This window comes from Otolemur garnettii, unplaced genomic scaffold (assembly GCF_000181295.1).
Source record: "Otolemur garnettii isolate 467f Iridium unplaced genomic scaffold, OtoGar3 scaffold00001, whole genome shotgun sequence".
NCBI lineage: Eukaryota > Metazoa > Chordata > Mammalia > Primates > Galagidae > Otolemur > Otolemur garnettii.
This window is the reverse complement of record NW_003852396.1, coordinates 62,206,255-62,218,472: the sequence shown is the minus strand read 5'-3', so window position 1 is coordinate 62,218,472 and position 12,218 is coordinate 62,206,255. Positions and strand designations below refer to the sequence as shown.

At 44.3% G+C, this 12,218-nt stretch overlaps 1 protein-coding gene across 1 annotated transcript in view; it reads left to right on the top strand.

The window, feature by feature from the left end:
• Positions 1-12,218, top strand: part of PAMR1 (peptidase domain containing associated with muscle regeneration 1) — a 73,093-nt gene that overhangs the window by 41,874 nt on the left and 19,001 nt on the right. The window contains exons 5-6 of the mRNA XM_012803992.2: positions 89-306; positions 1,172-1,279. Of these exons, the coding sequence (XP_012659446.2) occupies positions 89-306; positions 1,172-1,279 (326 nt within the window). The remainder of the gene's footprint in view (positions 1-88; positions 307-1,171; positions 1,280-12,218) is intronic.

Sequence of the window (12,218 nt, the reverse complement as noted above, 5' to 3'; positions counted from 1 at the left end):
CGGTATCATCTGTTCCCAAGACCGGTTCATCGTCTGGCCTTGAACATGCCCGGGGCACATTCCCTTCTGTCTCCCTCTCTGCCCCCAGGTTTGTCATGCTGAGCCTGGAGTTTGACTACATGTGCCAGTATGACTACGTTGAGGTCCGTGATGGAGACAACAGCGATGGTCCGATTATCAAGCGTGTCTGTGGCAATGAGCGTCCGGCTCCCATCCAGAGCACCGGCTCCTCACTCCATGTCCTTTTCCATTCTGATGGCTCCAAGAATTTCGATGGCTTCCATGCCATTTTTGAGGAGATCACAGGTAAAGGCCGTGGAGACGTGGTCCACTTTGGGTGGACCTCCCTTCTCCCTGCTCAGCCTTGTGAAGACCTAGCATGGTGGGCTCCCAGAAGCAGGAAGAAAAAAAAAAAGGAAGAAATGGGAATGTGTATTTCAGAAAAGCTTCAGAATTATTATTTTCCTTATACAGGTAAGTTGCCTGGAGCACAGAGAGGCTGGATAGTCTCTCCCAGGTCACAGGCTATGGGGGCAGAGCTGGAGATTAGGGGCCAAGCAGTTTGGCTGTAGTGCTTACGTGAGGGGGCCTCTCATAGTTAAGAGTATTGGCTTTGGATCTCTGGCAGATCAGATCGAGCTGTGTGACCTTGAGCAAGTTCTTTCACTCTCTGGACCTCAGTCTTCTTATCAGTGATAAGGGAATAGCTATATATCCTGCTCCATTAGGGAGGCTCTGGGAGACAGAACTAATGAAGTGCTGAATATAGTCTGGTACACAGTGAGCACCCAAGAGCCAGCCACCCCAGGTGTACCTTTCCCCTCTGTTTGCCATCTGATTAAAAGTCTTAGATTGCAGTGGCAAATGTCATTTACTCAATGAATAATTCTAAGCCTACCTTTCACTGTTTCTCCTGTCATATTAAGAAGCAGAACCTGACCAAAATGATCTCAATGCTTCACCTTAAGAAATCACCCCATTCTCTTTGTTCTGAGTTTGGATCACATCAGGTTTTACAAAATAAACTTAAGTTTTAGGTTCAATTTTTAAAAATAGTAGTTATCATGAATTCAGCTAAAGGAACATTACAAAAAGACTTTAGTAAGACTTCGGCCAAGATGCCGGGCTTGAAGACATCCGCTGGTGGCCTGAGGAAAGCCTTTTCTTTCAGCGTGTTCCTCGTCACCTTGTCTTCACGATGGCACTTGCTTCCTTGACAAAGCTGGATCTTACAAGTGTGCCTGCCTGGCAGGCTACACCGGGCAGCAGTGTGAGAATCGTGAGTATGCCTCCCACATGGGAGTTCAGGGGTCCCGTGGGGCTGGCATGGAGAGGGCTCTGGGAGCTGCGGGCCTATTGCTTCTTGGCATCTAGGATAGTCTGTGAAGTTGGCATGTGGTGTGGGTGCTCCCATTGTGTGGTGCTCAGAAGGGCAGGCTTGCTCCTGAGTCAGGTTGTCTGGAACTGCCCAGCTTTGCCCATTGCCATTTCTAGCCCTCACCTGCTACAAATTCCTCTCTTCAATAGCCTTGAAGAATATTCAGAGCCCCCAAAAGACTGAGAATTGGTCAGTGATTGAGAGCCACCATGGTAAACATGCCTGTGGCTCGGAATCTGGCTCCCTGTCCACCCTAAGATCTGGACTTCAGAGTTACTCTCCAGGGCGCCCTTCATAGTGTTGATTGCAGTTTAAAGCCCTACAGTGAGGGCGGGGGAAGGGTAGGGTGACCATGAACTCCAGTTTCCCAGGGACAGTCCCAGTCTGTGTATTTCATCTGAGTGTAATTATGAATAGCTTCCTCTTTCATGCTCAAAAGTGCCCTGAATTTGATGACAAATTACACGTACATCCTATAAATGGAAGTCAAGGTTAGGGGAGTCACAGACAAACCAAACATTTATACAGGGAAGAGCAGGTGCTGTGGAAATGCAGAACAGAAGGTCACCTGGCCTTTCTCGGAAGGAGCTAATCCTGACCTGCTCAGACAAACTCCATGCCTCTTCTGGGGAGGTGGGACAACCAAGGAGTCATAGCTGAAGAAAATTCTTCCAACCGTGCAATCCCCCAGCTGCCTGTCTCTAGCACAGCTTTCCTTTCACTCTACCCTCCTTCTGGCTGTACCCTGCCTGGCTGTACCCTATCTATCCCATTGAATCACCCAACTTCTCTACTTCTTGCAGACAGTGGTCAAAATCAGAGCAATAATACTCTCAGGGACCTAGGGTCAACCAAACGGGGCAGAAGCAAGGGGAAGCCAATTCAAGCAAATGACCCACTCCAAAGCAGGCAGGAATTTCTAATTCATGTTCTTGAAAAGGCAGGACATGACTCTTTGATGTTAAAGTCAGACTCTTGCCAGTGATGATGAACTAGAACTTGCTGAGTCTAAGCATGTATCTACAGGGCAAATCCTTCACCCTTGGGAAGAGTACATGCAGGTCACTGCATGTGGGGCACAAGGACTGTCCAGCCTACTCTGCACCATTTGCAAACAGGACTTAAATACTATGACCTGATATTACTTACCAAGGGTACCAGGTAACAGGAACCTATGTATGTCATGGGTTCTAACAGAAATTTGAGACCCAAAGCAGGTATCACAAACTTCAACTATCAGCAGTGACTGAGATGTGTGTAAGAACAAGAAGAATCAAAACTCAGGGGCAAGCAAAGGAGGACAGATAGTGTCCCCAGCAGGGTTCTCCAAAGCAGATGTGGAGAGGAGGATGTGTGTAAGAAGCTCAGCAGGGAAAGCAGGAGAGCCAGCCTGGCAAGGGAAGGGGTCCAAGCAAGGGTGTGATTTCAGGCAGAATCCCAGCTGCACTGTCCAGCAGTGATATCTGGAATACAAATGATTTCTCAGAGTTTGCCCCAGCTTTAAGGCAAGGGAGCTGGGTTTCCATGTCCTGCAGCAGTGAGTCAGTCATTGCTAAGGGCTTCCCTGATGGAATAGGAGGACAGAAGCCCTGTGCATGCCTGTGCATAGGGGTAATGTGGTTCCAGCAGACCCTGGAACAGTTCTTTGAAAGAGTCACACATGCAGGGAGGGGCCCACAAGCCGTGAGAATGGACCAGAAGGCAGAGCACCAATGGTATCTGCAACAGTCATCTCTAACTCTATGGAGGCCTTGTCTGCCAGCACTGTCTGAAGTCCATACATTTTCCCAGTTAATTTTCATTAGTGTTTCCTTGCAAACAATGCAGAGGGAAGCCATGGTTTCAATAGCGTGGCCCTGAGTGTGCCCTTGAGTTCTACTAAAAGCATCCTTGCCCTGGCTTGGCACAGCTGACTCAAGTGTGGCGATGCTAGAGGCTTAGAAAATGATGTTCTCCATGGGGGTGCCTGCCTCTTTGTGTGCAAGTCAGACCAGAGAAATGTTGTTTTTCTTTGTTTCCATCGTTGGTTCATAGAGTTCGATTCTAGACTCTTGATAATGGCAAGTCCTGAGCTTTCCCCTTCAGATTCAGAGGAAGAAACAAAAAAGAGAAAAAGGCTTAATTTCTTGAATTGACGACATAATATGAGAGCTTTGATAAACAAAGGTAAAGCTGGAAAGAAGGAGAACATCACCAAATAAGCCAAACTGCCTTTAAGAAGCTGGGTCACATCAGGGAAGAAAAATAAGTTATTGTTCATCACGAAAAAAACATAATGAGAAAAGAATATAAAATAAGCCATATGAACTGATTCATAAATTGATTCACAAACTGTCTCAAATACTTTAATAAAACACCGGCATGGATGGGCAAGAGAATTCTCCTTTGGTAGTTTTCAAAATATTGTTCAAAATCCATAATCCCCTTAGTGCCAAGGGTGAAGATATTAGTGGCAGATAAGTGATTTGTCATTTACTGCCCTCAGTATGGGGGGGGACTAAATGGTTTTTGTTTTTTATTTTTATTTTCTGTAAGATGCAGGTTTGTTTTTCCTTCTAGGAAATTTGGCATAAGTTGCGACTAACTCAGTGGGGGCTGCATCACACAAGTTTGGCAAGAGCGGTTTACCTTATAATTTCTGAATAACCCGTAACTATTTTATCCAGAGCAGCCTGTCAGCTAGAAAAGCAAAAAAGAAGAAACAGATTTACTTTATTGCTTTCCTCATGAGGATACTAACTAGAAAATTCCCCCTCGGGATAATTCTTCCAAAATTAGGAAGAAACTCAAGCACCTGGGATTCTCCAAACTCTGAAATACTCAAATTGGATTAGACTCTTGCTTTTTAGAAAAATAGCTATAAAAGCACCAAAGCCAAAATCAATGAGAATTCTATCTTTTATTTATTTAGTACCAAATCTGGTAAGGGGGAACCACTTGATAAATGCTGTTTCCCTGACCTCTCCTCTTAAAGTTGCTGCAGAAAGGTGGATGGTCCTCTTTGCAGATGAATGATTTGAAACAGAGGGTGCAAGATACTGGTCCCCATCAAATTCAAATTCTGAGACCAGAATTCTACCTTTCCTACATAGTTCACAATGTCTCAGACATGGTTCTTGCTGTGCAACTTGAGGAGACTCCCGATGATTGATTGACAAGCTCTGATTACCCGTGTCCTATTATTGAGAACTCTCAAAGGACTTTACTTCCTAGCTAAGGCTCATCTGTGTCTCTCTTGCAAAGAGTCTTGGACAGTTTCTTAACAGAAGCTATTTTCTTTATTTTCTTTCCGTATGTTTATGTTTGTGAGTAGGATAGATAGGAAATAGATTTTCTGTTTACAATAATACCTCTATAAATGGCTTGGCTCAAGAGGTAAGGCACCAGCCACATACACCTGAGCTGGCAGGTTCGAATTTAGTCTGGGCTCGCCAAACAACAATGACATTTGCAACCAAAAAAAAAAAAAAATAGCCAGGTGTTGTGGCAGGCACCTATAGTCCCAGCTACTTGGGAGGTGGAGGCAGGAGAATCACTTGAGCCCAGGAGTTGGAGGTTGCTGTGAGCTGTGATACCACGACACTCTACCCCAGGCGACAGCTTGAGGCTCTGTCTCAAAAACAAACAAACAAACAAACAAACCTCTATAAGTTGAGCACCCAAGGTACTGCAGCAAACTGATCAATATACAGAGGTGGTCAACTTAAGGAAATAGGCCTACTGTACTGATATCTTACAAGTGGTGCATGTTTAGCATATGAAAATTGGGTCCCTTAAGGAAGTAGTCAATGTAGGGGGTATTCTGTAATTAATTACAGAAATAAATGAGGTCTGACAATTAAGTTCCTGAACTTGCTACCATGCACTTACATTGCAGCACTGTATAAACAACTCAGTAAGGTTCCATAACCTTAATATATCAGTTTCTCACAGCTGTGTTCACGCCAACATGTGGCAGTGTCTTGCTGAAAGGTATTCATTGTTGTTGCATGTTGTGTGCCATTTTGAGTATGTTGGAGCTTGAATTAAAGCAATGAACAAACATTAAATTTCTTGTTAAACTTAGCAAGAGTGGAAGTGAGATCAGAGACATGTTAGCCCAAGTTTATGGGGATAATAACATGAAGAAAATGGCAGTGCCCAAATGGATTGAACATTTTTCTGAGAGGAGAGAAAGTGTCACTGATGAACAGAAGTCAGGGAGCCAGCAATGAACAGAACTGGTGAAAACATTGCAAAAATTCATAAAATTGTGTGTCAAAATCATTGGCTGACTTTGAGAAGACCAAGTAAACATCAATAGAGAAATGAGTAGGAAAATGTTAACTGAAAATCTTGGCCAACAACTCATGGTTCTTGCATCACAACACTCACCAGCTATCATGGCGCTGTCTATGAGGGAGGGTTTAGCCAGTAAATAAATAATTTTATTGGAACACCCTCACTAGTCACCTGATTTGGCCCCCAATGACTTTTTTTCTTTACCAGAAGGTAAAAAAATATTGACAGGAAGACATTTTTACGATATTAGAACCATATGATGACAGCCAATTCCTGGCCATTCCAGGAAAAGGATCCTTAATGTCAGACCTTGAGTACTTATCCAAAAAAATTAAACAGTAGGTATGTAAAATAAAAAATAGTTTTCTCTGGCCAATCCAATTCTCACTAGAACTCCTATTGGAAACCTGGTACATATGCTTCCAGACTTGTTTCTATGGCCTACAAATCTAAGTTGCCTATGTCATTATAGTGGTTCTCAGCTGGGGGTGATATGGTTCTTCATCTTACCCACAGAGGGTATCTGGCAATATCTGGAAGCAGAGCTGGTTGTTGTAGAAGTGTGCGAGGGGAGTGCTGCTAGCATCTAGTGGGTAGAGACCAGGGACATTGCTAAACATCCTTCAATGCACAGGACAGTCCCCTAACAAAGGGTTCTCCAACCCAAACATCAGTAGTGCCAAGGGTAAGAAATCCGTCTTAAAGTGGATTAAAGTATACACAAAATTTTCAACTTCGGCTCGGGACAGTCCTTAAGCGCTGTGACCTTGGGCCTTACCTTCCCCAGCTTGTTTCCCTTGCCCCAGGGTGACCTCCTCCATCATAAGGGCAGTGGCTCCATCCTCCACCTTGAGGCCAAGCCTGGCCTCCTGCCTACACTGTCAGCAACCTCCAGCCTCCCTGGGCCACCTTGGAAGAAACCCATATTATAGATATTTTTCCCAAGTCAGTCCAAATTGGTAAATCTCACTTGGAAAATGGTAGCTGAGTATTCCCTTGTACGGATGAATGTACACTCACATATTCATCTAAGCTCTTAAGATCAGACTGGATATTGTTTGTAAATTTTTGCTGCTATGAAGAGGACTGTGACAAATATCCTTACGTGTATCTCTTTGTTCACATGTAGAGATATTTTGTAAGATAACGGCCCAGATGTCAAACTTCAAGTTCAAAGAGTATACATATTTAAGCTTTAGAGAGGTATTGAAAAAAAGGTCACAAAAATGTTTTGCTGGTTCATAAAATGAGCTATTCCTTAGAAACGCCAGTCCTCAAAATAAGAATTGGGATCCACATTTCAGAAACTATTTTTCTCAAACTAGAAATGGCTTTATTTTTAGAGGAATTTCATCAGTCTGAGGAGCGATTTCTTGTTCAGACTTTTATGGGACAGTGGGTAAAGGATGAGAAACGGTGAAGTGTGGCCAAGTTCCAGGGTCAAGAAGGTGTGAGGGTCCCTGATGGGACAGTCCTCAAATGCTGCCACCCTCACCCTCCCTAGATTGTTTCCCAAGGAGGAAGAACTTTCCCCTGTGCCAGGGCAACCTCCTCCGTCACAAGGGGTGTCCTCCTCCTCAGCCTGGAGGCCAAGCCTAACCTCCTGCCAACACTGTTAGCAACCTCCAGCCTCCCCGGGCCACCTTGTAAGAAACCGGGCCCCTTCTTCCCTCTGAAGTTTCCTGTTTCTTTGTATGGAACACAATGACAAAATAAGTGCTTGTGTAAATGCTCAGAATCTTGTTTTGAAGAAGTGGAGAGTGGGGGATTCATCGTCCTGCTCTAATTTCCATGTTGCCTTTGTTCCTCTGGCCCAGTTGACGAAGCTGGGGCCTCCCCCTGCATCCTAATGAGGGGGGTGAAACGGGCTACAGCTTGGGCCACAATGTTCACACTGCGGGCTCTGCTGAGCCTTTGAACAAAACAAACCGGCCTCCACCAATTAAAGGAAAATGGTGAATCTGGGTTCATTTGGATTTTGGAGTCTTAGGAGGTTTCCCACTGGCCTTCCCAAGGCCTGGGAAGAAAAGAGGCCACGATGAGAGGCTCACTTTATACTTCAGCTTCAAAGGGGCAACCGGCATTTCTCCTCAGAATGAGAGATCGAGAACTTTGGGGTTTTCACGGAAATGTTTAATGCTGATGCAGCGACAGAAATAACGTTCTGTTGGCTCGGTGGATTATTGAAAATTGTTCTGAGTCCTCGGAGGAGAGACATGTCCAGAAGGAATTATTTGCTGCATTTTCACAGTTCTGAGAAGACCTCGCCATATCCTTAAGCCGCAGAAGACAGACACCCCTTCGCCCATCTTCACCCAAGGGTGAAGAACTTGGAGTCTTATGAACTTGGTTTGAACCCAAGTCTGCCATTTACCAGCTAGATGGCCTTGAGCAAGTCACGTAACTCCTGTGAGCCTCAGTTTCCCCATTTATGAAGTGCAGAAAAATAATACTCAATACGTCTCAGGGTGTTTGTGGGGATGCAAGGTGACGGCCCACATAATAGGAGTTATTCTCATTTCTGCTTCTGGCTCCATGTCATAACATCCAAAAATGAACAGAAAGTAGGGCATTCCCTGGGGGAGGAGGGAGGGCAACCACACTAGTTTCTGCAAAGTAGTTGATGATGACAAACCTTTCTCAGGGCCCCAGGGTTTAAGAAAACACTTCCAAGACTTTCTGAGTTTCCTCTGCAAAATAACTTTCCTGAATCATTACTGGACACTAAGTACCATGGCACTAGGCAAGAAAGACCTGATTTGGAAGGACAAGAAGATGGTGCTGGCTCGGCGCCTATAGCTCAACTGGCTAAGGTGCCAGCCACGTACACCTAAGGTGGCGGGTTCAAATCCAGCCTGGGCCTGCCAAACAACAATGACGGCTGCAACCAAAAAATAGCTGGGCATTGTGGCGGGCACCTGTGGTCCCAGCTACTTGGGAGCCTGAGGCAGGAGACTCGCTTGAGCCCAGGAGTTGGAGGTTGCTGTGAGCTGTAATGCCACGGCACTCACCCAGGGGGACAGCCTGAGGCTCTGTCTCAAAAAAAAAAAAAAAAAAGATGGTGCCAATGTCATGGTCATAAAGAAATCCTGGATCCCAGGAAAAGATACCTACGTTGGGTACAATGAATGGGGAGGCTTTGTAGCCCAGGCAGCCCAGAGGGGGATTGTTAGAAATGGTACATAAAGTAATGCCAGGGAGGAACTAGATTTGGATACTCAGAAGCAGGTTGCCCAGAGTATCATGTTATTGGGTTGGCCTCTGTTTTTCTCCTGGGGTTTCACTCATTTAACAACAGGTAGCATAAGCTGAATGTGTGTCTTGCTGATCATTTTGGAGACTAGGGCTTCAAAGTATCATTTTTATATTTTGTTAGAGGGACAGGGAAGAAAATACAGGGAGCAATCAGCCTTGAGATGGTGTGACACATATAGGAATAATTCTATGCAGGGAAGGCCCGGGGAGTCCATAGCCCAGAGCTTCAGAGACCAGAGGGCTCGGGGAAGCCCATTAGCTTGTGGACCTATCTTCTTCCACATGGGGGCTCCATCTCCTTCACCCTCCCTAACATGGACATGCATCTCCCGCCATCTTCTGGATCTATTCCGAGAGATACTACCCCATTTGGATTTAGGTCCCTAAACAGAAGCTGTCACTGAACACTTCTGTCACAGTAGAGGCTGCCCTTGCATAGTTATTAAGGGACATGTTTGGTTTTTTGTTTTTATTTTTAAACTCAGGGGGAAAGTTTTCTTTTCATTTGGCTCCGTCCTTGTTGAGTGAGCCTGTGCATGCACAGAGCAAGTGATATGTTGGAATTAACTGCTGGGCTCCAGACCTCCTCACCAAAGCATCACTATGTCCTGTGCTTTATGATTATCCTGCAATGGGTGCATTTTGCTAGTTGGCAATTATTTTAGCATGGACAGCATTCCTGGGGAAGAAGAAGACAGATGAGGCCACGTAAACAATTCTCAGCTTATCAGCCTCCAAGAGCTTGGGGTGGAGCACCCCTCAGTGGGCAAAGGGCTGCACCCACACTTGCTTTGCTAAGGCTTTGCTGGCACTTGCCAAGATCCTCTTGGCTTTTTCTTTGGCATCTGAAGTCATCAAGGCAAGACAGATTTTATTTTGGTTCTAGGTTAGGAAGTGATGAACAGCTGCTATAGAAGAACATAGCAGCTGTCGCTGTTGGAAATAATTATCTCTGTCTTCATGGCCCTGAGATGGACTCCAGTCCCAAAGGCTACAGAGCCCCCACTTTTCCTTAAGGGTTCCTGCCTTCTGGGATGTACACTGCCTTTCCCTCTTCCTGCGTCAAAGGATGAAAGCTCCTTTGCAAAACACAAGGCATTCTTGTTGGTATCCACAGTTATACTAAAAACAATAATTGTTATTACTGTTTTCTTAATATAAGCCAGGCTCTGGGCTGTTTGTTACACTGTCCATTTAATTGTCTCAACATTGCCACATCCTTGGTATTTTGATCATCTCTGCTTTATAGATCCATCCTACCAAACGTTTTGAGTGTCTAGTAAGTACCAGAAACTGAGGACGTGGGGCAGAGCTAAGTAGTATGTACAGAGGGTGCCAAAAAATGTATGCACATTTAAGGCAAAACTGTGTTGAAATTGTAATACTCAAGTCACATTTTGTTTCTACAATTATATGAGATGTAAGATGCAATATACAACGGGTGCAGGGAGGGTAATCGGTGGGACCACACCTACAGCGCATCTTACAAGGGTACAGGTGAAATTTACTAAGTGTAGACTATAAATGTCTTAACACAATAACTAAGAAAATGCCATGAAGCCTATGTTAACCAGTTTGATGAAAATATTTCAAATTGTGTATAAGACCAGCACATTGTACCCCATGATTGCATTAATCATCACAGCTATGATTTAATAAAGAAAAAAAACATACAAGGTAACAGACATTATCAGTATATACTGAGTATTACAAATTTAATAGAGTTTTTTTTTCCTTTTTTAAAATGTGGGTACATTTTTTGGCACCCTCTGTGTTTTATGATAAAGCCATAAAAAATCCTAATTTCAGCCCTTTTCTACCATAAAGAAGAATGTCCCATGTCACATGGTTCTGGGCTACAACTTCCTCTCGTAAGGCTTTTTGGTAGCGGAGATGATGAGGGAATTGCTAAGTGCTTCCTTTATCCAGGTGCTGGTGGGGTGGCCTGGGACGCATGTGTGCTCAGCAGCTCGGGACTTTTCTGCGAGGCTGCCCCCTTCACCCCCAAGGCTAATCAGAACAGAACTGCCCAGGGTGCACCAGTTTTACAGCAAACATTTCTTCTATTTTGAAAGGCTGACTATGAAGACGGCTGGGGGACAATTTCCTCAGTAGTTAAAGTGATTACCCATCCCTAAGAGCTGGCTCAGAAGCCTTCTAAGATTAGGAGAAGTCCCAAGAAGACCATTCTGTCCAGGCAGACTCAGCAGGTAGAGGACAGCTTACGTTTCTAACACTTATATAGGTTATCCACCTCTGTTAAACGAGGATGTGGCAGGTTGATTTTGAACAAGAAATAAAAGGAAAGTTTCAGGACTTTCTGAAAAATTTTCGAAGTTGACCTGTCTCTTAGATACAAGCTGTTCTAGCTGTCTAATTAAATAGGCTATCTAACCCCCAGAAAAAGTGGTATCCGAAAGACACAGTGTACCAGAGGCCAAAGACAACACTGATTAAGATCAAATAGCTAATTGTAAACCTCAGCCTCTAAATTGCTGCTGGATGAATAAATAACAGTGTGTGCAATCCAAGCATAATTTCACATGGATACCGTCTCATTCACACCCGCAGAGGGCTGGAAAACATCAGGGGGGCAGAATTCCATTGGTTGGAAAGGGATAAAGAGTTTTCCGTGGGGATTATGTCATTACTTGGTATTATTCTTGGTTGGTGAAGACCTCCCTGGGAGTAAAAATGATTTGGTTTGATCCAGAGGCACCAAACTCAAATAGAGGCTGAATAGGAAAAAGGGAGGAAGAGAGGAGAGGCCATCAACGGCTGTCTCTGAGCACTGGCCTCATGTTAAATCGGGTTTCCAGGATGAAAAAAGCCCTGATGAGAAAGATAATGCCTTTTCCAAACAGAACCAACATTCTGTCACAAGTTGTTTCCTTGATGTGGGTGATGAGTGAGAAGGGGTAGATTGCATGAAGAGGCTAAGAACTGAGACTAACACCCGCCAGCCCCAGCCCCCAGCTAGATAACACAGGAATGAATTTCCTTGGCTTTAGATTTATTCCTTCATTGAAACTCTGAGTTATAAACTTCATGATAACTCTTAAACCCAACTATTATTAAAGAGACAATATAGTGTCCTGATTTACATTTTTGCTCATGTCTTTATCTGGCTTTCATAAAGATTTCATTAACATAAAATTCCCCCCCCCCATTAGAAAGAAAAGTCTGCGTCCCACATATAGTTTTGTACATCACCACAAACTATTTCTGAAAGCAAGCAGGTATAATTAAAATAAAATAATTTGGCTCGGCACCTGTGGCTCAAGTGGCTAAGGTGCCAGCCACA